The sequence below is a fragment of the Eumetopias jubatus genome, unplaced genomic scaffold, assembly GCF_037043125.1.
Source record: "Eumetopias jubatus isolate StellerSeaLion01/CBP00866 unplaced genomic scaffold, mEumJub1_p1.0 scaffold_3, whole genome shotgun sequence".
NCBI lineage: Eukaryota > Metazoa > Chordata > Mammalia > Carnivora > Otariidae > Eumetopias > Eumetopias jubatus.
In genome coordinates, this window is record NW_028274809.1 from 141121408 (window position 1) to 141145452 (window position 24045).

The 24045-nt window shown below is 41.3% G+C and overlaps 1 protein-coding gene across 4 annotated transcripts in view; it reads left to right on the top strand.

Moving 5' to 3' along the window:
- EPSTI1 (epithelial stromal interaction 1) overlaps window positions 1-24045 on the top strand; it is a 94929-nt gene that overhangs the window by 12537 nt on the left and 58347 nt on the right. For 3 of the 4 annotated variants that reach the window (XM_028103657.2, XM_028103666.2, XM_028103650.2), the window contains exons 2-6: window positions 5080-5138; window positions 6911-6994; window positions 10235-10308; window positions 10968-11051; window positions 21049-21122. In XM_028103657.2, coding sequence (XP_027959458.2) covers window positions 5080-5138; window positions 6911-6994; window positions 10235-10308; window positions 10968-11051; window positions 21049-21122 — 375 coding nt within the window. The remainder of the gene's footprint in view (window positions 1-5079; window positions 5139-6910; window positions 6995-10234; window positions 10309-10967; window positions 11052-21048; window positions 21123-24045) is intronic. The other variant, XM_028103672.2, reaches the window with a different exon arrangement.

Sequence of the window (24045 nt, forward strand, 5' to 3'; positions counted from 1 at the left end):
TTCCTTATCACTAAGCTATTCTTAAAAGAGTGTTTATCCTGAATATTCTCTTGTTGGAAGACAGTCCTGCTTGGGCCTCTTCCACCCTTGTATGTCTTGCTGGGTGTGCCAAGACAGCACACCAGACATTTTTTCATCTGGACTATTCCTCAAGGTTGTTATGTAGCTGGGAACCTTGAGAGATGAGGTAAGCTTTCCCCAGAATGAAGACCAGGCTTGCTTACTACCTGCTGTAAAAAGAGTGGATTCCTCAGCTGTGTTCCTCAGCTGCCATGCAAACATGCTGTGTGTGCAGCATCTATCATGTTACCTCCAAAAGACATGGGGTGGGAGAGAGCAGACATAAATACACTGATGCTCATGCTGTGTGCTGTGCCATGAGTAATAAAGTCTGAGTTTCTGACCCAGGGGTCTCATGGCTTTTGCCAGTATCTATGAAACAGTAACAGGCTAAGGGTAGCTTGTTAGGTTAAAGTTAGTTTGCAAGTGATAATTTGGAGCTGAAATACATGCGAAACCATGTGGCCTAGTGTAGAGTTACCTCCACCTGAAAGAAGGGGCACATTTTTCTAATTTGCATAAATTTACCACATCTCACTAAGTCATGAGCCTACATAGGGGTACTGGGATGGATGGATGTGTGTGTGTATATACCTCTTTAGACTTTCCATGAAGTTATCCTATGGACAAAGGTACTGATGACCTGTGATCCCTTGTTTATCTTTTCTCCCTGGGTGTCTCTTCAGCCCTCTGGGGATCTATTCAACTGTCCAACAGAAGCTGTGAATTAAAGAACTGACCTGCTTCACATCAGCCTCTTGGATGTGTAGACAATGTTTTGGACTCTGCAGGTTCTGAGACCAAAGAGAATCCATGAGCCCTTCCACAATGGAGTTGTGGAGTGCTGGGTCAGAGTTGGTGTAATAGGTTTAGTGGTTAAGGATGATTTACTCAGCCTGATCTTGTCATTTTTTGTTTTTCTTGGGAATATGGTCTGTTTATAAAAGAACTTTTGGCAACCTGAATGCCTCAAAAGTTTTGACTTATAATTTGGCTAAAAGCACTAAGCTTCAGATGCCCATATTAAGGTCACAAAACAAAAACCAATATGGAAAGCCATAGCTAGAAAATAAATTTCTATCCAGTGCTTTTGATTAACCAAAAAATCCTTGTTTTTCAAGTTCATGCAAGGTTAAGATTTTCTTGAACTATGAAAATCTCAAACTAATTTTTTTTTTTTTTTGTAGGATGGTAGACTACATGTCTACTATTCTGCTTGGAAAGATCTATTTGTTACTTAATCTTCTACCTCTTTCTGAATTTTTGCTCTTGACTACGTTTCTTTTTCAGTCAAACCACTGTTGTTCCTAATTAGAAATTTAAATTACATCTGCTGCAGTTTGTACACACCAGGGGATATATTTATGTAATACTTTTAGCCAGCCAAGATATTTTTCATAACTTCAGCATAACATTTTTTCATAAAGTGCTTATTGATGACACGTTGTAAAAATTGTGCAAGAATGGACATGACAGAAGCAGTTGTGTAGCTCAGGAGAGACCTCACAGGAAAAACATTCCTTACATATATTTTTCTTTTATATATTTATTTTTTATGGTGCAGGAACACATTTTCTTGCACTATTCTTTATATATTCTCCCTTAGTATGTCTCATGGATGTGTGCTGTTGGAAAATGAAAATAATCTTACAAATTGTGATATTTCATTAAATTTCAATGAGGTAATTAAGGAAACTCATTTTCAAAGATATACATTTATTTCAGTGACTTGAATGTTGCTTAATCAGGAAATGCCCAGAATACTAAATATAGGTAGGTTGGGCTTGTCTAGATTAGCATCTTTGAGAGTCAGATTGTTGAAAGGGAAGACATGCAGGTTAAAACAGCAGAGGCCTTTGCTGTGGGTGGAAACTAATTGGCTGAAAACATGAATAAATTATACTTGTTATTCATGTCAAGAGCAAGAGAGGAGAGGAGGGATGAATATTTGTATCTACCAAGGCCTTACTTCTGCCACATGATAAAAAAAAAAAAAAAAAAGATCGTCAGATGTAGGCTCCTCTTCCTATGTAGCAAGTCTGAGGAATAGAAGCTCAATTACTTGCCATGCTTTCTTCTGAATATTATGTTTCAGATTTGGTATGTTCAACCAAGAAAATGTTACTAAGAAGGTTGCTAAGGAATTCTCTAACATGAAACATTTATTCCTGGGACCTCTGTCCTTGAGCCTGGGGTTATGTTAAAATGCTTTCATTTAAAAGGCTCTGAATTTAGGGTTGGATAAATCTTTCCCTCTTTTCATGGTCCTGCACTGTGTCTGGATACTTGTAGGCTACACGTATTGCAATAGATTGACTGCAGTTCTCGTCCTAAAACTAAAGATTGTGGTATGATGTTATTGGACTTAAACGTCTCCAGATGAGATATTGTAGAGTAAGATCTTTTACAAACGGATTGATGTTTCTTTCCAAATCTTTCACAAAATTTGCATACGGGAGGCCTGTGGAACTTGGAAAATTTTCTTTGAAGCAGCTGTTAGTAAAGTCCTACCAAAGAAACACTTCTTTTGCCCTTTGGGATCCTATCTTTTAAACTTCAGCTTGCTATACTTCTCTAAAGATTTCTACACCCCTGGGGCCTCTGTGATGCTCCCCTACCTTGGATCTCTACTTAACATCATCCTACTTTGACATTTGTTTGGGTATTCTTTTTTTTTTTTTTAAGATTTTATTTATTTGACAGAGAGAGCGAGAGAGGGAACACAAGCAGGGGGAGTGGGAGAGGGAGAAGCAGGCTTCCTGCAGAGCAGGGAGCCCGATGTGGGGCTCAATCCCAGGACCCTGGGATCATGACCTGAGCCGAAGGCAGACACTTAACGACTGAGCCACCCAGGCGCCCCTTGTTTGGGTATTCTTGTGGGGTGCTCCTGTGGCTTCATAAATTGTTCCAAACTAAAGCCTAAGCTCCGTTAAAGTGGTTGGTGTCTGTTTTTTCATATTTCCCCTCACTCTTCAAAAGCCCCTTAACACAAGTCCATAAATAGGTGCTGTAGTTAAGTAGATGACCCTGGAAGTCTATCAAGAGGGTGGTGATAAATGACAATCATACTGTATGCTTTCTGTATTGAACAGAAGAGTTAGCAGCAGATGCGCAATTGGTCTAAGACAAAAGTCCCGGGTTTGAGTCTAAGCACCATCACTTAATTAACCTCATGACCTTTGGCAGATGATTTAATGTCTGTCTTTATCAGGGATTTAATCCCTAAATTCCCTTAAGTCCAAGGGTTCAAGGATAACTTGATTGATCTAGAGCAATGGTTCGCACAGTGTGAGAACAGGGACATTCCCCGGGAACAGTTAAAAATGCAAGTTCTTCAACCCCACCTCAGACCTCCTGAATCAGGAACTTTGCACTTCAATAGACCCTGCAGGTGATTCTGAGGCATGCTGAAGTTTGAGAACTACTGATCTTTGTAGAGTCAAATCCCTGGTATGGCGAGAAGCTCTGTATCATAATGTTCGTGGACATTGAGGATTATGCAGTCATGTCACGGCTGGCATTTAAATCCAGTACCTGTGTTTCATCTTTAAGGCTCTGTACAACGGCTCACCACTGCATCATATTCAAGTGTGCAGCTATTACCAACAGAATTGCAGCTCCCAAGCTCCTATGAAGTGCTGGCAATTGAGGAGTGAAAAATAGTTCTAAGGTGAACAAAGAATATACAATGGACAAGGGATTAATTTCCAGTAGCAGCCTCCTAATTTTGTATTCATAATGTCGTATGCATGGTGAGGCTACAAATGCAACGTCTGCTGATATACATTAGGTAATTGGGCATCTTGCAGCCCCATTTGCATGCAAAGGTGGTTGTACACTTCCCATTTACAAGTCTAAAATTAAAGCCCGGTTTGAAGCAGGCTGAAGTCTTGCTGCTAGGAAAATAATGAGATAAGGAAGAAATGACTTCTGTTAATCAGCACTTTGGCCTCTACTGTTCAATCTTTGCTAATTTGTCCTTTGAAATTGTACATTCTGTGTTGAAGAGACAGAATTCTAAGCATATCTGGGGTGTGTTTTGGTTTAAATCCTACATTTATAAGATGATAGTGTTTATCCAATGCATTTCCCCTAAAACTGGACGCACACATATGCTGCAATCTGTTGCCACCCTAGATTTCTGCTCTGTGAAGGATTTGTGCTCTTGTGGGACTACATGCATCATCTCAAAGAAGAGCAACCCCCCCGCCGCCGCCCAGATTTACAGACTGGGTCTGTGGCATCATTTCATTTTAGTTCAGCCCACATTCATCAAGCAGCTACTTTGTGCCAGGTATCGTGCCAGAGGCTGGGTGTGTACAGATCAGTCAAGTTTCTGGGTCCTCAAAAGCTCACAATATTTTCACAGCTTCCTGGTATCTCAGTGTTGCGTATTTTTGCTTAAATGAAGTCTTCCCAGATCCCCACCCCATGAATTAAAATGTTTCAAGGATCCTTCTCTGATTATGTCCTACCTGTGTCCCCAGGAGAACAGGGGACCTAGTGGACCCATGCCTGGAAGAGTCAAAGCCCCAAAGCATAAGATTATGGCCAGACGACCGCTCAGATGGGTCATGAAGAGAAGGTGGCTGCTTTGCAAATGGCCTATATTTCCAGGTGGCAGGAATAAAGAATGCAGGAGTGTTTTCTGTACCCCCAGTGTGGGTCACAATGGCAGAGAATGCCCATCTAAAGCCCTTTCAAAGGGGCTTTCCCACAAATGCCACCAGGAAGAACAATGGATCCCTACAAAGACAGTTTACCAAGAGCCAACTGTGAGGCAGTCACTGTCTGTCTTCACCAGCTGCTTTATATTTCCATATTTGGCCATGTGCATTTGTTTTACTTTGTCAACTAGATTGTACGCTCCCAGAGAACAGAGCTGGGTCTTAAGAAGACTATCTTCCATGGTACCTATTTGGTGGTGACGATCATAAATATATGAGCAGGAAGACTGTCTGGAGGTTTATATGCATTAGTAGTTTCTCGTGGTAATCAATGTTTTTCTCTTCATTCCAGCCCAGGCGCATATACTGTGATAGCACCAAATGAAAACCGAAGAAATCAGATACAAAGGAGTACGTATATTTATTCAATCAACATTCAGAATTCTTCTCATCTTCTTATAGAGTAGGATTAGTTTACTTAGGTTTGTAGTATTATTTTCTCATTTGTATAGACTTACTAGATCTTATCAAGTTTTTTTTTTCTTTTTTAACTTTAGCTGCTTTAATTGTACCTTTTAAAATTATTCTATTGTTGGTGCTTCTAAATTTGTTTCTCTATGTTAATAGCAGAACTCATAGTGCAATTGTAAATCTAAGATTTCCATTGGCCTAAACTTTTTCACATCTATTGCCAATAAATCTATCTAATTCCCAGGAAATTGGGCTGAGTGCAGATACTTTTACAGGACTAGGAACACTTGTGGAGCAGATGAATTATATATGAAACAGATCATGACCTAATTTGTCCCTTTCTTGATCTGTCCTGCCCCATCCCTTCTTAATAGAATTTTTCTTTAACTTTGTGCTCCCATAATTTTGTAAGTATCAGAGTCTACCCTAAGCTGTTTTTATTTGTGTACCTCAGTTTCCTTGTAAGATTACAACCTGTTTGAGGGCAGGGACTACACCTTACTCATTTTTGTGTTTCTTTTACCTAGTGGGTGTGTAACATATTTGGCTGAAATTGTATGGTAAAAGAAATGCTGGCATTTAAAGCTACAGCATTATACCTTAGAGGTGGATGGAGAACTGAAGTTCCACTAGTTCACAAAGAAGTTATGAGGCTTGTTCAAGTCAAACTGTGGGGCTAGCCCTGATGTTCTGTGCTCTCCTTTATTAGATCTTGGTAGGAAATTTAATATTGTGGCTGAGAATGGACCTACAGCCACAACAGGAAGGCAGGTCCCTAAATTAGAGACTTGGGTCTCCAGGAGACAGGTAGCACCCTGGGTGGTACACCTGCATCAGTGCTGAATACAATTATCACAACTATGCAGAGTGATTGTGGGTACTGCCGCAGGTAATCAGAGGAATGCTTAAAAGATTTTAAGGATTTTAAGCATTTTACAAGCTTTTGATTTAAATACTTTCCAGGAATTTAAGCCTTAGTGTGGTCTGGAATTTTGGGATGTTTCAGAAGTTTTGTTTTTTTTTTCTCTATTCTTTAATAGTTAAAAACTACCATATATGGACATTTGAAACAATCAGGTCTAAGGGGTAGATTCAGACGTGCCCTGGAAGACGGTATTAGTATCTTTGGCGCCCCCTGCTGTCACATAGAGGGTATATTTGGGGAAATAGCACCGCTCCACCAAGAGGAGGCTTTCTGCCTGGTGGTATCCAGCACAAGGAACCCACGAACCCTCACTGCTCCTAGTTGCAGTAAGCTTGGGGGACTTTAAAATACAGTTAATATGGGCATCAGAATTCTCTGGGGATATGTTTACTGTGTGTGAAGAGTACTTATCGACATAAGAGTGTTCTTGTTTTGCACACATTCTCTAGAGGAAATTAAAAAAATTAATTTGATGTAGGGTTTTAAAAACGCCAGAATGAGAGGAAAAACTAAACTCCTTTATTTTAGTAGGAGTTCAGGTTTTTTTTTTTTTTTTTTTCCCTCAAATCTGAACCTTCAGTTCATACTTGGAGATGAAGTGCCTGGGCGAGGGGGAGGGGCGAGCCCAGGGTGACTCCAAGGGGCGGCTTCCTTTCCTGGATATTTTGTCCACTTGTGCTTGCATGTAGTTAATTGCCCTCTGATGTTTGTTCCTTAGGCTTTCAAGCGACCTGTTTCCTTTTCACATTCTAATAATTGATGATTTGACATTTCTCACCTGGTTTAGTTGCTGAGCAAGAGCTACAGAGTCTTGAGAAATGGAAGGAGCAACATGGAGCGAAGCCCGTTAACCTGGAGCCAAGGCGGTTAGGTAACCCAGCAAGTGCCTGAATCGGGGAGCACGGAGCCACCCAGGGAACCTGATACTGCTTTGCCTATACTTGTCTTTGGACGCATGTAATAGGTTTTTGGGTCACTGTGCTGCTTGGAATGGAATGCATTTAAAACTGAAACTCTTAGGTAGGCAGGTATGTTATGGTTTCTGATCTTCTGCAAGAAGCAAACGTATGATGCCACAGTTATGTGGGAATAAAGTGATGGCTTAATTGCCGAATAATTTAGAGCCTCTTAGATGATCAGCTCTGAAGAAAGCTTACCTGGGGCGTTGCATATGCCTTGTCATAGCACTAGGCAAGAGGGGAGTAAAAGCTAGTACAAGCATATTAATCCTGACAGTATTAAATGCTAATGGGGAAAAAAATGAATGGCGATTCAATTCTAAAACTAAGATGAGAATGAGCTGGGGACCCGGTGGTAGGTATAAAAAGAACACCACCTGTGTTTTCATTCTACAGACAGAGAGACCTTTGGGCCTCTAGAGCGCATGCTAGTGTGATGAATTGTGTGGGCTGCCTTTGCCTGGTGTTTGAATCATTCAACAGGGATGCCACCTAATGGGAATCATTCATGTCCTTTCTTCTCTTTTCTCTTCCAGCAGCATCTGAGAACTGAAAGGTCTGGATACACTGTTCCCACAGATTCAGTTAATACCAATGCCTTAGAGTCAGGGGCTACTTACTGTCGCAATAGTTTTAGAAAAGTAGTTTTTCCAGGATATAGGTTAAAATAAACTAATTTGGAAATCACTTAATGGGTGAAAGTAATGGTATTATCACCATCATTCCACTGTATTTCATGAAAGGGGTTAATCTCAAGTGTCACCTTTATGCTGAATAAGCCACATTCGAGGGGTATGACCAAGAAACAGCTTTGTCTTTCCTAATGGACCCCCTCAAACCGACTACGTGGGACTAGTTTTTCCCATGCTCTTTGGATGAAATTAGATCTTTTTGGTCTTTTTCAAATGAAAGCTATCCAGCTAATTCTAGGCATTAAACAGTGTCATTTAGTAATTAATGTTCAGTCCCAGGTACTAATCAAAACTCTGTTACTAATGGAGATTAAAGCTTCTTCCCTGCTCCAGCCCAGGCCTATTCTGGGTAGAAAACTAGCAAAGGAATTGGGACATGGCTGAATTTTTCTCTGTTGACTCCTCTGTTCCCAGATTCTGACCCCTTCTGGGTCAAAGGAGGAGAGAGAGATAAGAGAGGTAGGATCTGTACTGCACAGGTCCTGGTTTCTGAAAGTCTTGGTGAATCCTTACTGTGCATTCTCACCCTGGGGTTCTTGGAGTTTTTCAGAGTCCCCTTGCCTACCATTCATCCCTCACTGGATTTCCCTGACATACTTTCCTGCTGGCGTGCTTGGCTTCACCATTGGCTCTTAACTAGGTAGACATCTTTGTAGGGCTCCATTATTCCTCCAGGTGGCCCACATGGCCAAGTCCTTTAAGATGGCTTTAGATTGGCGTTCTCTTTCATGACATCCCAGATTGGGAGCATAGGAGACACTTATGCATCCTTTCTTCCCCCAAACTCTGGGAGTACAGACTCTTTGCCATGCAGCCACCTCTTGATGACCTGAGTAGCCACCTAATAGCAGCCAGGTGTGTGTAGGCTTTGACTTTTCTAGGTACAGGTCCACTAGGTACTTCAGTCTCTTAGGCACGCAGATTGAGTTCTCCAAGTGATTTTCATTAAACCGCTTTGACTCATCTTGACGTGACTGTTCCTTCTTCCCCAAATACACAGAGAAAATGGAATCTGCAAAGTCTTCTTTCCTCTGATTTCTACCTTCCTTTGACCTATCCAACCTCTTTTATAGGCTGAAGGTGGTTGCTAGTTAAGGTTCCCCAAACTGTTTTTCAGTTACCCCCTTGCAGATCCTGCTGAGGGAGCCAGGCCCCTCACTTTAGAATTTGCAGTAGTTGTTGCCTATTATCTTGGGACCTTAGCCAATATGAGCACGAGTCTCATTGTAGCTTTCTGTTAATGATATATCTAGGAATGGTCAAGGTTCTATGCATGGGAAGAGGCTGGGGGTAAAAAAGAAAAGTCTAGAATGCATTAAACTTTGAGAAGAGTTTTGAACAAAACCTTCAAATTCGTAGGCATCTGACCTTCTTTATTTCTATTAATTCTCAACTCCTCCCCTATTCCTCTACCCTTTAGAATATTGGAATAATTCCCGGAGATACTGACAGTGGCTGTAACATTAGATAAAAGCTTCAGTAGGCCTCACTGTTTCTTTCCCATTCCCCAATTCCCCACAACAGAGACTGAAGGGCCCAAACCAAATAGGTCTTATATATCTTTTGGGACTCAGAAGAAATGTCTCTATGGTGTTTTTATCAGTTCAATTACAAAAACTACAGTGAATGCAAATTGTTTTAATGCTTCTTCTGTGCAAATGAATCTTGCCGAGAACTGACACTTTTAGTGACCAAAGCACCAGAGAATTATTTCAAAGGAATTTTTATAATACACATACCAAGCTTGCATAAACACTGAGAAATCCCTAAGCGGCAATTCTTAGATGATTGTCAAGCTGCAAGGATTTCTGTCCCCAAATTATTAGAGGTTTAGGAGAGAACAGGCAGATAATCTAACATCCGTATTTTTCTCTTGAATACCTAAAGAAAGGATAATAAATAGTATGGATTGACAATCAGTTACTAACTAAAATAGTCCCATTGTAATTTTAAAAAACTGGGTTATAAAGACTATGTATTTGTCTAGTGGCAAGACTCCTGAGGATTTCCTGCACTTTGCTACTAGAATATGAGGCATTAGAGTCAAAAGAAGAAAAACAAAGCATCACCGATCATCATCCGTAGTAGGTTAAGAAATGGTTGTACTCAAGCAGGAGGAATGTTCTAGAATTTCTAAGACAGGCAGTATTATTATTAAGCATGGACCTTCAGGTATAATTTCAGTCTAAGTAAAGACTTGAATACCTACATAACTGAAAACCTTAGTGGGATTGTCCTCTTCTTTCAGGAATATGGCACCATATTCTGTCCAGCTCTGTTTCTCTTTTAAGAAATTACCATTCTCTAATGTCTTAGCAAGAAAACTGGTTATATCCTTATTTCCAGGGATATGAAAATGTTAAAGAAATTCAGTGTAGACTTATCATGTATTAATTAGTCTTTGAAGGCTGACATTTCAGCTTAATATTCATGTTTCACATTTTGACTTTTTTTCCATAGGTGGAAGCCAATCAGAGGCTGAAGTCAGGCAGAAACAACAACTCCAACTGATGCAATCTAAATACCAGCAAAAGGTCAGATTCCATCTTTTTTAGTTTAATTTTGGCAAGGAATTTGAGTACCAGCACTTTCAATAACCATGGAATAATACAGTAACTTTACCAAAAACGTAAAACCTTTAAATCGATAGCAGGAGACTCTCACAATCAAAGAAATTAGGAAGCGAGAAAAGAAGAGACAGATATCTAGAATTCTTATCCAAGCCATATGTGTCAATCAGGAGGACCCTTGATAAAGGGATTTATTGTTTATAGCTTAACTCTACCATGTTTTGAATGTTTTATTCCAAGAACATGGATTTGTTTACCTAATGCCAGTCATGAAAGTAGTAGAGAAAGATTTAAGATGCCAGTGACTTTTTTTAAAATAATGAACTCTATGAGTTTTATAATAAGGAAATATTATCTGTTCTTTCTCTCTCCTCAACCTGGGCGTGGGGGTGGGAAGACAGACAGAGACCAAGGAAAAAACACAAGAGATTAATTTCATGGGCAGGGGATGCAGCCTGACCATTCTCTGTGATCTAAGTAGCTGGAAGTGCCAACCTATAATCATGGTGAGGTAAAGCACAAACAATACTGTAATTTGCCTTTCATCATAATTTTGTGTTCCAGAGGTTCAGACTGAAAAATAGTAACTGTGTTTTGTCCTCTGTAATTTCAATACAATTTAGCTAAAAAGAGAAGAATCTGTAAGAATCAAGAAGGAAGCGGAAGAAGCCAAAATGCAAAAAATGAAGGCAATTCAGAGAGAGAAGGTAGGACAGTAGAAAGAATGATGAGCTACCGTTTACGGAAGGCTTACTGCATGCCAGGTTCTCTTCTCCACACTGCCCATACACAAATTCATTGAATTCTCACAATAACTTTACGAGTATATGTTATTCTTATTACCTCAGTTTACAAATGAGGAAACTGGCAGAGAGGACAGATAACTTGACCAAGGGCTCATGGCCAGTAAGCAGAAGAAGTAGGATTCAAATCCAGGCAGACTGGCCTCCAAGCTAGAGTTCTTAGTGACCACACTGTCTCACCTCCCAGGCAAGCGATCCAAGTAGGGGCTGTGTATTTGACCAGAAGGCAAAGTAGTTAGTAATGATAGCATTTGGGGCACTGCCATGTTTATATCCAAATATTGAATTTTCTGGGGTGAGTGTTCAATAGGTGAACATACCTCTCTTCCTGATAAAAGAAAAAGTGTGCATTTGCATTTCAGTATTACTGACAGGATCTATGCAAAATCTTGAAGCGAAAGCGATGTTTTTCATTTTGATAACTCTTTCTGGGGCTTGGCAGAAAAAATCTCTTAAAAATGTTTTTCTGCTACAGAAGAATGAAGAATGTAGTGTTCTACCCCCACCTCTCCTTCCTCCTCCCATTCTCCACAAAGTCCTAAGCTGTAGTAGGTTTTAAGTACTGGAGGTATGGGGGTGGGGCGCCTGGGTGGCTCAGTTGGTTAAGCGTCTGCCTTCGGCTCAGGTCATGATCTCAGGGTCCTGGGATCGAGCCCCTCATCGGGCTTCCTGCTCGGCAGGAAGCCTGCTTCTCCCTCTTCCACTCCCCCTGCTTGTGTTCCCTCTCTCACTGTCTCTCTCTGTGAAATAAATAAATAAAATCTTAAAAAAAAAAAGTACTGGAGGTATGGGGACATTGGCTCATGATACTCACCACCGAGCATGGCACCTGCTGCAAGTATAAGTCATGGAAACATCGTTCCTCTTCTTGCTGTCTGCCTGCCTGTCTGTCTGCCTGTCTCTTTCTCTCTCCCTCCTTCCCTTTCTTTCTTTTTTTCTTTTAAAGACTGAGTGTTGGTCAAAATTTAAGCCTGGTTACCAAGCAATAGATATTTTTACCAGTTGGAGTTAATGAAGCCAAATGTGATGGCTTATAAAACACAGGCGAGTATATGAGTCTTTTCTGCTGTCCACCTGGCTGGTGAGCAGACCGTCTTTCTTATAAGGTATTTGGTTATGTTGTATGATCTTGGGCAGCTCCCCGCCATGCCCCTAAACTAAGCCCCACCTCCTCCTCTTCTGTCGTGGCTGGGAGCATCTGTAGATGGAGATGTGGGCTCTGGCGTGGAGATAAGACTGGACTTCTACGTGAGGAACTCTAATGAAATGCTGGAGGTGTAAGACAGAAGGGTATAAGAACTTTTGCTTGCAAAATCTGATTTGGCAATCTGTTTCCAATTGATCAGCTACTACACCTTCACTGAAAAGATTTTTATTACAATAATTCGTTTTTAACCTTTAAAACATTTTTTGTTTCTTTTTCTACTTCTCTATTCCCTATCCTTTTTCATCCAACTCCCCCCTTTCATTTCTTTTTCTTCAAAGGAAGGCTCACACTTTGGTCTTGTGATTGTAGAGGAGGTGTCCCATTTACATAGTCAGTCTGCATTTCAGGGGGAATTAAGAAGATCATCCAGCCATCACCAGGAATTGAATTAAGAGGCTTGCAGATCCTGAAGAATTACTGTGTTGCAACTTCTTCTTCTAAAAGCCACGTATTAGTGGTCATTTAATACCCATAATTGGCTGGCTTATGGGTTATTTATAGCTCATTTCTTCCCGGGGTCAAATAATGTACGCTATTCAGAAATGCTGGTGGCTGAAGTGGTTTTCTTTCACATTGAGTAAAAGCAGCATTTTTCTCTTTCCAAGTTGTACTGTAACACTAGATGTATCGCAATCATTAACTACAGAAATCTTAATTGGATTGGTTTTTCTAATGTGATAACTATAATGATTATTGGTATAATTTTGTCCAAAAGTGAAAGATGGGGAGAGAACGTTGATATGTTGATCCTTCCCATTCAAAATGTGTTCCTTGAACCAGCAGCCTTGGCATCACTTGTTAGAAATGCAGAATCTTGGGGCACCTGGGTGGCTCAGTCAGTTAAGTATCTGCCTTTGGCTCAGGTCATGATCCCAGGGTCCTGGGATCAAGCCCCACATCAGGCTCCCTGCTCAGCGGAGAGCCTGCTTCTCTCTCTCCCTCTGCTGCTCCCCCCTTGCTTGTGTGCTTGCTGTCTCTCTCTGTCAGATAAATAAATAAAATCTTTAAAACAAAAAGAAATGCAGAATCTTGAGACCCCACCTGAAACCTTTTGAACCAGGACCTGCATTTTAATAAGCTCCCCAGTTGATTCTTAGTGCATAGAAAAGTTGAGGAGCATTAATGTAAGCTACTGAACAAGATAAGGAGCAGCCTGCCCTGGTCCTTCCATAGACTTGATTTCTCTGGTTAATTGCCCTGTGCTGCCACCAGGACCTAGCTCTTCCTGTTGGATATAAATCTGTGGCTTTTCCTACTAAATGTGAGCCTATTTAGTAGCTTGTGTAAGATAAAAGAAAAATGGACATTAGCCATCTAGAAATGGCATACTTCACATTGCCAGTGTGGAAATGGCCAAGGGAAGCAATAATGGCAGTGCTCATGGAGCATTTATTCTTTAAAATGCACAGCAAACACCCATATGGACAGCAGCCTGCAAAATACCATCCTCCTCTCCAGGCAAATGGCTACTGTCCAGGAACTCTAAGTCAAGTAGAAACCAAGCAGCCTATTGCCACCTGAGAGTCCCTAGCTTGGCCTCTGGTCTTAACCCCCCTTGCCCTTCAGTTCTCCCTCTCTCCCAGGCAGGGTCACCATGGAACACGGGGTCTCTAAATGGTCACCACCTGTGTGTGAGTGAGGGGAGAGTAAACTATATTCCCTGCTAGCACATGTGAGTGGTCTTTGATTTTTAATAAGCACAAGGATGTGAAAAGCAGCCAGCTCTTTAGCATCTGGTCATGTCAATGGCTTCAGGGAGAGTTAGTCCTATAGGTGAAGGGGAAGCACTTGGATACTCCAATCAAACTTTTATTTTCTGTACTAGGGTATGTTGATGTTATGTGTTCTTCCCCTGGTGTGTACTAGAGCCTCCTGGACTTCATCTTGGTAACTTGAAACCGACCATTGTGGGAATATTTTCACCACAGAAATCAGTAAATGCTACAAGTCAACCTTCCCCTCCTCCTCTTTGCTAGAGCTGGTTGCTAAGTTTATCAGCACACCACTGCTTTAGCCCTAAGTGAAAGAGGGCCTCCCTCACCTTCCCCTACCACACACATTCCAAAGCCAAGCCTCTGAGGGCTAAGAAGGGCAAAGATTTCGTGAAGTATCTGGCATATTATATGTCTGATGCTTATTGATATAAAACTAGATTATAACCCATGTAGTAGGCAGAATAATGTCCCATTCCCTGCCCCTCCACATTCTAATCCCTGGAACCTAGGAATATATTATGTTACCTGGCAAAGGGTGGGGGGGATTACATATGCAGGTGGAATTAAGGTTGCTAATCAGCTTACCTTCAAATAGAGAACCCTGCATTATCCAGGTGGCTCCAATGTAATCAAATTGAAAGAGGGAGGTGGGAGATTGAGAGCTGAAGAGATGGCAGCAGGAGAAAGATCCGGCCTGCCACTGTTGGCTTTAAGATGGAGGAAGGGGCCATGAACCCAGGAATGGAGGTGGCCTCTAGAAGCTGGAAAAGGCAAGGAAAGATTCTCCCCTGGAGCCTCCAGAAGAAAAGTAGTCCTCCTGACACCTTGATTTTAACCCAATGACACCGTCTTGGACTTCTGATCTCCAGAGCTGTAAGATTATTAGAGTAAACTTGCATTGTTTGAAGCCACTAAGTTTTGGCGATTTGTTACAGCAACAATAGGAAACTAATACAACTCATGTGGTTTCATGATAATGTATTAGCTTCTCTTTCTGGAAATCTATAAGTCAGAGAAAATATCCCTAAACTATTAGAACAGCAGTGTGAAAGAAAATCGTTAAACAAAGGCAGCATACCAGGTATAAGTACTTTCTTTGCCAACTGGCTCTTGCAGGATAAGTACACAGGTTTTCATAAATCCTCACAACAAGGCCTTTGCCTGAATTTTGTGCTATGAGAGTAAACCTCCACCATGATTTTCCCTCATAATTCCATTGATGGATTAGGTAATAATTCGATTTTTTTCTCCCCCAGGCTTTCATAATACGCACACACTTGAAACATGAAAATCTTCCAATTCCATGTTAAAGACCCTCCCTACCTCCTGGATTCCTCTTCTTCTGCCTTTGATCTACTTATGTTTGAAATGATATTACACAGTGGTATATAGTTTATAAATACTTTCATTTAATACTCAGAACGTTTTGTGGTCTTATAACCTCAGAAACGGCAGGAAACCAGCCAGAGATCTGGGTAGCCTCTGATGACTTTCCTTCTTCTTTCTAGTAAACTATAAAGTCATAAAGCTGAGAGTTATTTGGAGCACTGGGGGTCACCATTTTTTATGCAGACACTGAGAAGCACTGTTAGTTTTAAAGTGTTTTTTTTTTTTTTTAAGATTTTATTTGAGAGAGAGAGAACAAGAGAGAGAGAATGAGCAGGGGGAGAAGGAGAAACTGGTTCCCTGCTGAGCAGGGGGCCAGATGCTGGGCTTGATCCCAGGACTCTGGGATCATGATCTGAGCGGAAGGCATACACTCAATGACTGAGCCACCCTGGTGACCCTGCTAGTTAGTTTTAATGCTATAAAGTGAAGTAGGAACTAACCAGTAGAAAATAAGGTATGCATATTAGATGCAGAGATGCATACATATACATTCTTTTTTAAGGAATCACATTTGTTGCTTATTTCTAGGAAGCAAGTAGTAGCAAAGGCTAACCGTTTAAGACAGATTATAGGGTAAAACCACATTGAGGTACTTACTGCAATATTGTTTTTATAAACTAGGAAAAATGTCCATTTCCTTATCTGTAAAATGGGTATAATAATATAATAGAACGGAAGGCTTAAAGGATACAATATGTGGAAAGCCCTTAGTACAATGCCTAGCACGTGGTAATCACTGACTTGGGGTGCCCTAACCTAATTAATTATAGCTGTAGAGAAGTGCTTTAACACGATCTCATTTGACTTTGTTGTCTCAGGCTGGTGCGTGGAAGGCAAAGCATTATTTTACACGTGAATTGGTTCAATTATTTCATTTTTACGAAACCCCCATGAATGAGATTGCTCGAGAAAGCAAACACACATGCTTTTGTGGGTTTTCTTCTTTTGCTCCACCAGGTTTGTGGGCTTTCCTGCCATCTGGGTCTCTAACAGTGCCTACCCTGTGGCGCCCCACTCTGCAGGCCTGGACCACCTCTCATTACCAAGATCTTCCTCCTCTCTCTTTTTCTCCTTTTCTTTCACTTTCAGCTTATGATCTCCTCTCTCACCTTCTGGGAAATAAAGTCCATCAGGCCATAAGGACCTTTATTTTTCTGTTTCTGTACTCTTCCTTTGCTGTTTCTACCCCCACCCCATCTCAGAGGGAATAAGAAAGTGCTTTTCTTTGTTGCTACGATGGATTCTTCCGCTTGGGTTTATTATCCCCTCCTCCCTCCCATCTCGTCAGGAACCTTGCTGCTCCATCAGTTAAGCCCCCTTTTTTCTGGTTACTTTCCTGTCCCCCCCACCCCTTCTGTCTCTTGGGACATAATCCTACTCAGTCCCCTTAAAAACAAAGGCTCTTTCTCTGTTCTGGTTTGCTTTCAACTCCTCCCTGCCAAGTGTCATGGCCCAACTGCTTGAAAGCCTTTCCACCACATTTGGTTCCCAAATGCCAGTCTGTGGACCGACTTCTAGCAATCACCTAAACCAAAGAATCTCTTGTTTTTAAAAATGTCCCTTAGGTGATGCTGAGTGCAGCTGGCTTAGGGACCTGCCTTCTTTGAGTTCTCATCTCTATTTGTTCCTTGGCGGGCTGAGTTTGATTTCTGTCTCCAGTACCACACTGGTACTGATCTAGCTAGGAGCACCAAGGGTGCTCTTAATTTAAAAAACCTCATGGAGACTCTAATTTCTAATTTATTTAAACTCTTTGTAATATGGTAACTATTAAGTACTTTGTCCTTCAAATTCCACCTCTCTGGATTTCCAGGTCCTCCCCTCACCCCACATGTTTTTCTACCATCGATATTCTATCTAGGTCCCATCCCTGTACCTATCCAACCATAGTCTTGGGTGAACGTCCTCACATTTCCACATTTAAGGGTTAGCCATTGCTTGTGCTGGTGATTTCTGAAATCTGTATCTCTAGCCCATATTCCTGAATCCCAGAACCACGCATTCTACTGTATGCTTGATCTTTCTCTCTAGATGTGCCACAAGTAGATCTCAAATCCAGTAGGTTCAAAGCCAAACTTCTGCTCATTCTGATGCTCTTAATGGCCATCCTCCTGTACTATTGCCCCTTGCCTCACTCATCTTTCATTGATATAGTCTACCTCCTATTACTTCTTTTTTCCCCCTCTATTATTTCTGTTCTCTGCATTTTTCTAGAGTTTGCCCATCCTTCTCTGTCCCCGTTGCCTTAATTTGGGACTCATAATTTATGGCCTGGATTATTGTGAGAACCACTCCACTGGTTTTTATATTTGTGGTCCTTCCTGCAGTTTATTCTCCACATTGCTTTCAGAGTGAGCTGCTTACTCTCCTGCTTAAAATAACATAATGGCTCATCGTTGCCTTTAATGAAGTCCAAACTCCTTTACTTGGCATATAAATTCCTCTCTCACCACCCCTTCCCATTTCTTCCACCTTATCTTCACTACAAACACCTTTCAATTTATCCATGAGCTTCTTGGAGTTCCCTAAACAGGCTTAATCTCTCATGCCTTTGTTTACTGCAAATATTGTAAGTTATGGGAATATCCCTTCCCTATAGGTCCCTACTATAGCCCGTCATTGCCTTTGTGCAAATTAGAAGCAGATTCTTCATGCAGGCAGTCATTTCTGTGGGTGCTCAGGTTGGTGACTGATAGTACTTTTCTGGGACAGAGAAAAAGATACCTGCGCTGTGCTGAGACACCCCGTGCTGGGATATAGGGCTTGGTGAGCTGAATGCCAGCCCTCTTTTAGCCTCCCCAACCCCTTTCCTGGCCCCCCTGAGTAGTGAGCAACCTGTGTAATGGAGTGAAGTAGCCCTGCTCCCATCAGCTCCTCCTGCTGGAAAACTTGCTAAGATTGATCTCTGTTTCGAATTTAGACCATGGTTCTTATCCTTAAATTTGGTCATCAGCCCCTTGGTGAATCTGAAGAAAGCTATGGATGAACCCACTCTCTGTAAAAATGAGCATCCTCTTAACATAGAGTTTACTCACGAACCCAAGGTTAGAAACCACATTCTGAATGTTAATCAACTTGGCTCCCGTGCCCAGGATGGGGTCTGCCACTTAGTGGACACTAGATTAATGTTTGTGGAACTGTTGAAAGCACTACTCTATGCTTTTTCTCTGGTCATATTGTTTGCAAACCTCTATCCCCCCACATATTTTATACACTGCCATCATTTCTTTCTTGTCTGTGTTCCCAGCTAGCCTCTGAAATTTTCCAGAGGAGGCACTGCTCCGTTCGTATCTGCATTCTCAGCATCTAACATAGTACCAAGCTTATAATAGGCATTTGATAAATGTTTGAACAAATGAGATTCAGTAATATTAAATGATTTGCTTAAGGTTACTCAGTGGTGGTGGATCTGGAGCTGGTTACATAATTTTTTCTTTTAGACCCCATGCTCTTAGATATTTAATTATTTAATTAGAGTGTGTGTGCATGTGCGAGCCGGGTGGGGACGGGCAGAGGGAGAGAGAGAATCTTAAGCAAATTCAACACCCAGCATGGAGCCCCATGCTCAGTCTCATGACCCTGAGATCATGACCTGAGCCGAAACCAAGTGTTGAACACCAACAAACTGAGCCACCCAGGTGCCCCTAAACATTTTACATTTCTATATATATACACACACATTTTATATATATATATAAAGTATGGTTGGATGACTCCTTAATTCTCTGTTAATTGGAAAGAAATAAATAGTATGACTAAATGTAAGTATTCAGATTAGCATAATAAACAGTTCCTACATTGATAGGTATTGAATATAATTTCTTAAATACTCTTATTTTGCAAAATACTTCTCTGTCAACTTCTGAGGGATAAACAGACTTTTTGGACAGAATTTAGCTACTGAGTAACTTTTTCATGAGTTGAATTCAATGATAATCTATTAGTGAAGAGATCAAAACTGGGTTTCCAATTTTCAACCTTGCTAAAGGAACCCAGCCCTGGTCTCCAGATGCTTGTGTGGTTTTCTCGCTATTTTCAAAGTAGCATTCCTTACAGTGGTTTAATGAATCCCTACTGCTTGCTTGCTGTCTTTTACTGCCCCCCCCCCCACTTTTTTCCAGAGATGTAGGGACTCATTACAATTGATCATGTTGGTCTCATGAATCAGGATTTTTTTTTCTAGGTTGAGAGCCTGTTGATTTGGTTTCACAATTCTCTATTAGTTTACTTCTTAGAACTTGTTTCATGAATAATCCAATTGCTTTGTATTATAATTGATTCCTTTTGTAATAAACCTCCTTTGTTTTTTTCTGAAACTGAAACCTTCATTTTACTTTTTTTTTTAAGATTTTATTTACTTATTTGACAGAGAGTGTGCACGAGTGCACACACAAGCAGGGGGAAGCAGCAGGCAGAGGGAGAAGCAGGCTCCCCGCTGAGCAGGGAGCCCGATGCGGGACTTTATCCCAACTCTGGGATCATGACCTGAGCTGAAGGCAGATGCCCAACTGACTGAGCCACCCAGGCGCCCCTCCATTTTACTTTTCAAAATAGGACTAGTAAGTGGTTCTGTGTGAACGAAGACTTTCATGGAAATGAACAACATGAACAGTTTTTCCCTTTCTTCAAAAGATGGAGCCAAACTTATGTCAGGGTTTAGAAGTGATGATTTCCATTATTCCCTTTTCACAGGTCTTCCTGCTAGGCAAATCCAGTTCTTTCATTAAAGCAAACCCAGCTGCTTTCTGTCTCCCTTGGATTCATTTAAAACTTCAACTCTCCCCTGTGTTGTAGCACTTGTTTTAACTCCATATTAAACTTGTTTTCAGGGAACTTCACTTGTTTTTCATAGGCAAGTTTAAAAAAAAAAATGACAGTTATGTCATAGTGAACAAAAAGCTCCAGGGTTATTTAAGTTGGATTAAAATATGCCAGAGCCTTGGTGATAGTAATATCAAATATGAAGTCCTTTGTTTCTAGATTCGCCAAACAACTAATTAAAAAAATAACTTATTCCATTCCATTTTTTATGACATTTGCTGCTCAGTCTCTCAACAGCTTTAAGTATCTGATTCTAAGGAGGGAGTTGAGTCGGCTTATTGAAAATCTTTTTCTTAATGCTTTAATGGAATGTGGGTGGGTTGTGTGTGTATATATATATGTATATGTATACACACACACACACATACACACATATATAATTTTTTATGAACTACTTAACCATTTCTTATAATTTTCATTCAACATACTTGGTGTGGAAATTTCATATTTCCCTTAAACCATCTTGAAAACACTTCTTAAAATATAAATGCTGCCATCATTTGAACTACAGAATAAAAATGTGAATACTGATTCTGTGATTATACCAATCAAGTTGGGAGAGGGGAGCCATGGCAGGAATCTGGGGCTCCTGGCTTTCAGTAAACAGTACCCATGGGTTGAGAGGGCACATCTTGGAAGCCCTGCTAGGTACCATCTTGGACTACTGGGGCCACTTGAACCTAAGGATTTTGGACCTTGGGTAAGTTTAACACTATGATTCTGCTTAAAGCTTCCCTAATAGGTGGCATTTTGATTTTTGCAATTTCAGAGCAATAAACTAGAGGAGAAAAAAAGACTTCAAGAAAACCTCAGAAGAGAAGCATTTAGAGAGCACCAGCAATAGTAAGTTTGTATCTTCAGAACTTTGTACCTTTATAGGCATATTGTTCATACTGCTTTTAAGTTCTAGGTGCTGGTAACTGTTTAAGACCACTGGTATTGGATTATTGGCTGTTACATTAATTATGTAATTAAACTCTGTCATTATGAAAGTGAGGTTCTGAGGTTCACAGAGTATTCTTTAGTAGTCAATCGATTTGAAATAATACTGCTAGGGGCGCCTGGGTGGCTCAGTCGTTAGTCTGCCTTCAGCTCAGGTCATGATCCCAGGGTCCTGGGATCGAGTCCCACATTGGGCTCCCTGCTCAGCGGGAAGCCTGCTTCTCCCTCTCCTACTCCCCCTACTCGTGTTCCCTCTCTCGCTGTGTCTCTGTGAAATAAATAAATAAAATCTTAAAAAAAAAAGGAAGTAGGGAGGCGGAGCAAGATGGCGGAGGAGTAGGAGACCTAGATTTCGTCTGGTCTCAGGAATTCAGCTGAATAGGGATCAAACCATTCTGAACACCTACGAACTCAACAGGAGATCGAACAGGAGAGTAGCAACAACTCTCTGAACAGAGAAGCGACCACTTACTGGAAGGTAGGGCGTGCGGAGAAGTGAATCCGAGGCGATATTCGGGAGGATAGACGGCGGGGGAGGGGCCTCCGCCGGCCGCTTCTGGCAAGTGCTGGAGCCGCGGAGCACAAAATCGGACCTTTTAGAAGTTGGCTCGGCGGAGGGACGTCGCTGCAGTGGCTAAGCGGGGGGTGGAATCCTCCTGGGACAGTGTGGTCTCAGGACCCTTGGGGTCACAGAGAGACCGGGGGTGCCTGAGTGCGCCAGAGCTCCCAGGTATCAGAGCGGGGAAGCCGGCTGCAGATACGGAGCAGAGTCGCAGGCTCTCAGCTCGGGGTTGCCATAAACTGTGATCTGCGGCCCAGTCGGGACACGGCTCCCCCAGCAGGGACCCAACAAGCAGCAGATCCGGGGAGACTCCCCTTCCTTCCCGGGGAGGAGCGGTGCGGGAACGCACTGCAGGGATCTGCTGGGTTTGGAGACTCCGCGTGGGGTCGGGTGCCAGAGATAGCAACGCTCGATCACAGGCCGGGTGAGCACGGAGTGCGGCCGGAGACCGGGGACACGGAAGTGACTGCTTTTCTCTGGGGGCACACTGAGGAGCGGGGCCCCGAGTTCTCAGCTCCTCCGAGTGGAGATTGGGAGGCCACCATTTCTGCCCTGGTCCTCCAAAGCTGTACCGAGAGCTTGCAGGGAACAAAAGCTCCTGAGAGCAAACCTGAGCAGCTTCCTTAGCCCGGACCGACAAGGGCGGGGCAATTCCGCCTCCGGCAAAGACATTTGGAAACCACGGCAACATGCCCCTCCCCCAGAAGATCAGCACAAACAGCCAGCAAGCCAAGACCAAGTTGATCGATCAAGGAGAATAGGAGAACTCCAGCGCTAGGGGAATACTGCACATAGATTCATGGCCTTTTTTTTTTTTTTTTTTTACCATGATTCATTATTTCATCAAAGTTAATTTTTGTTGACTGTTTTTTTTTTATTTTTCTTTTTCCCTTTTTCAACCAACATCTTATAAATCCCTTTTAAAAAAAAAAAACATTTTTTATTTTTCATTTTTAGAGTCATATTTTATCCCTTCATAGTAGTTACCCTTATTTTTGGCATATATATATAAGTTGTTCTCTCTTTAAAATTTTGAGGTACAGTTTCTTCTAACAGATCAAAATATACCCTAAATCACTAGTGTATGGCTTTGTTCTAGTCTCCTGCCTGATCACATTCTCTCCCTTTTTCCTTTTTTTTTTCTTAAATCTTCTTTCTTTTTTCAAACAACTTATCTTACCAAGTCCTTTTATAAAATCTTTTATAATTTTCATCTTTACAGTCATCTTCCATCCCTTCATTGTATCAACCCTTATTTTGTACATATATGTCTTTCTTCCTTTAAAATTTTAGGAGGCACTTTTTTCTAACAGACCAAAATACGCCCAAAATCTAGTGTGTGGAACTGATCTATGCACTAGCCTGATCATATTTGATCATATTCTGCCTTTTTTGTATTGTTTTGTTTTTGTTTTTATTTTGTTTTTATTTTGTTTTTCTTTTTCTCTTTCTTTTTTCTTTCTTTCCCTTTCTTTTCCCCTGGTTTCAGGTCTTTTCTGATTTGTATACAGTATATTTGCTGGGGACATTGTAAACCTGTTAGCATTTTGTTCTCTCATTCATCTATTCTCCTCTGGACAAAATGACAAGACGAAAGAAATCACCTCAGCAAAAAGAACAAGAGGTAGTACCGTCAGCCAGGGACCTACTCAATACGGACATTAGTACGATGTCGGACCTAGAGTTCAGAATCATGACTTTAAAGATACTAGCTGGGCTTGAAAAAAGCGTGGAAGTTATTAGAGAAACCCTTTCTGGAGAAATAAAAGAACAAAAATCTAACCAAATCGAAATCAAAAAGGCTATTGATGAGGTGCAATCAAAAATGGGGGCACTAACTGCTAGGATAAATGAGGCAGAAGAGAGAATCAGCGATATAGAAGACCAAATGATGGAAAATAAAGAGGCTGAGAAAAAGAGAGAGAAACAACTACAGGATCACGAGGGCAGTATTCGAGAGATAAGTGATATGATAAGACGAAACAACATTAGAATAATTGGGATCCCAGAAGAAGAAGAGAGAGAGAGAGGGGCAGAAGGTATACTGGAGCAAATTATAGCAGAGAACTTCCCTAATGTGAGGAAGGAAACAGGCATTAAAATCCAGGAGGCACAGAGAACCCCTCTCAAAATCAATAAAAATAGGTCAACACCCCGACATCTAATAGTAAAACTTACGAGTCTCAGAGACAAAGAGAAAATCCTGAAAGCAGCTCGGGAGAAGAGATATGTAACCTACAATGGTAGAAACATTAGATTGGC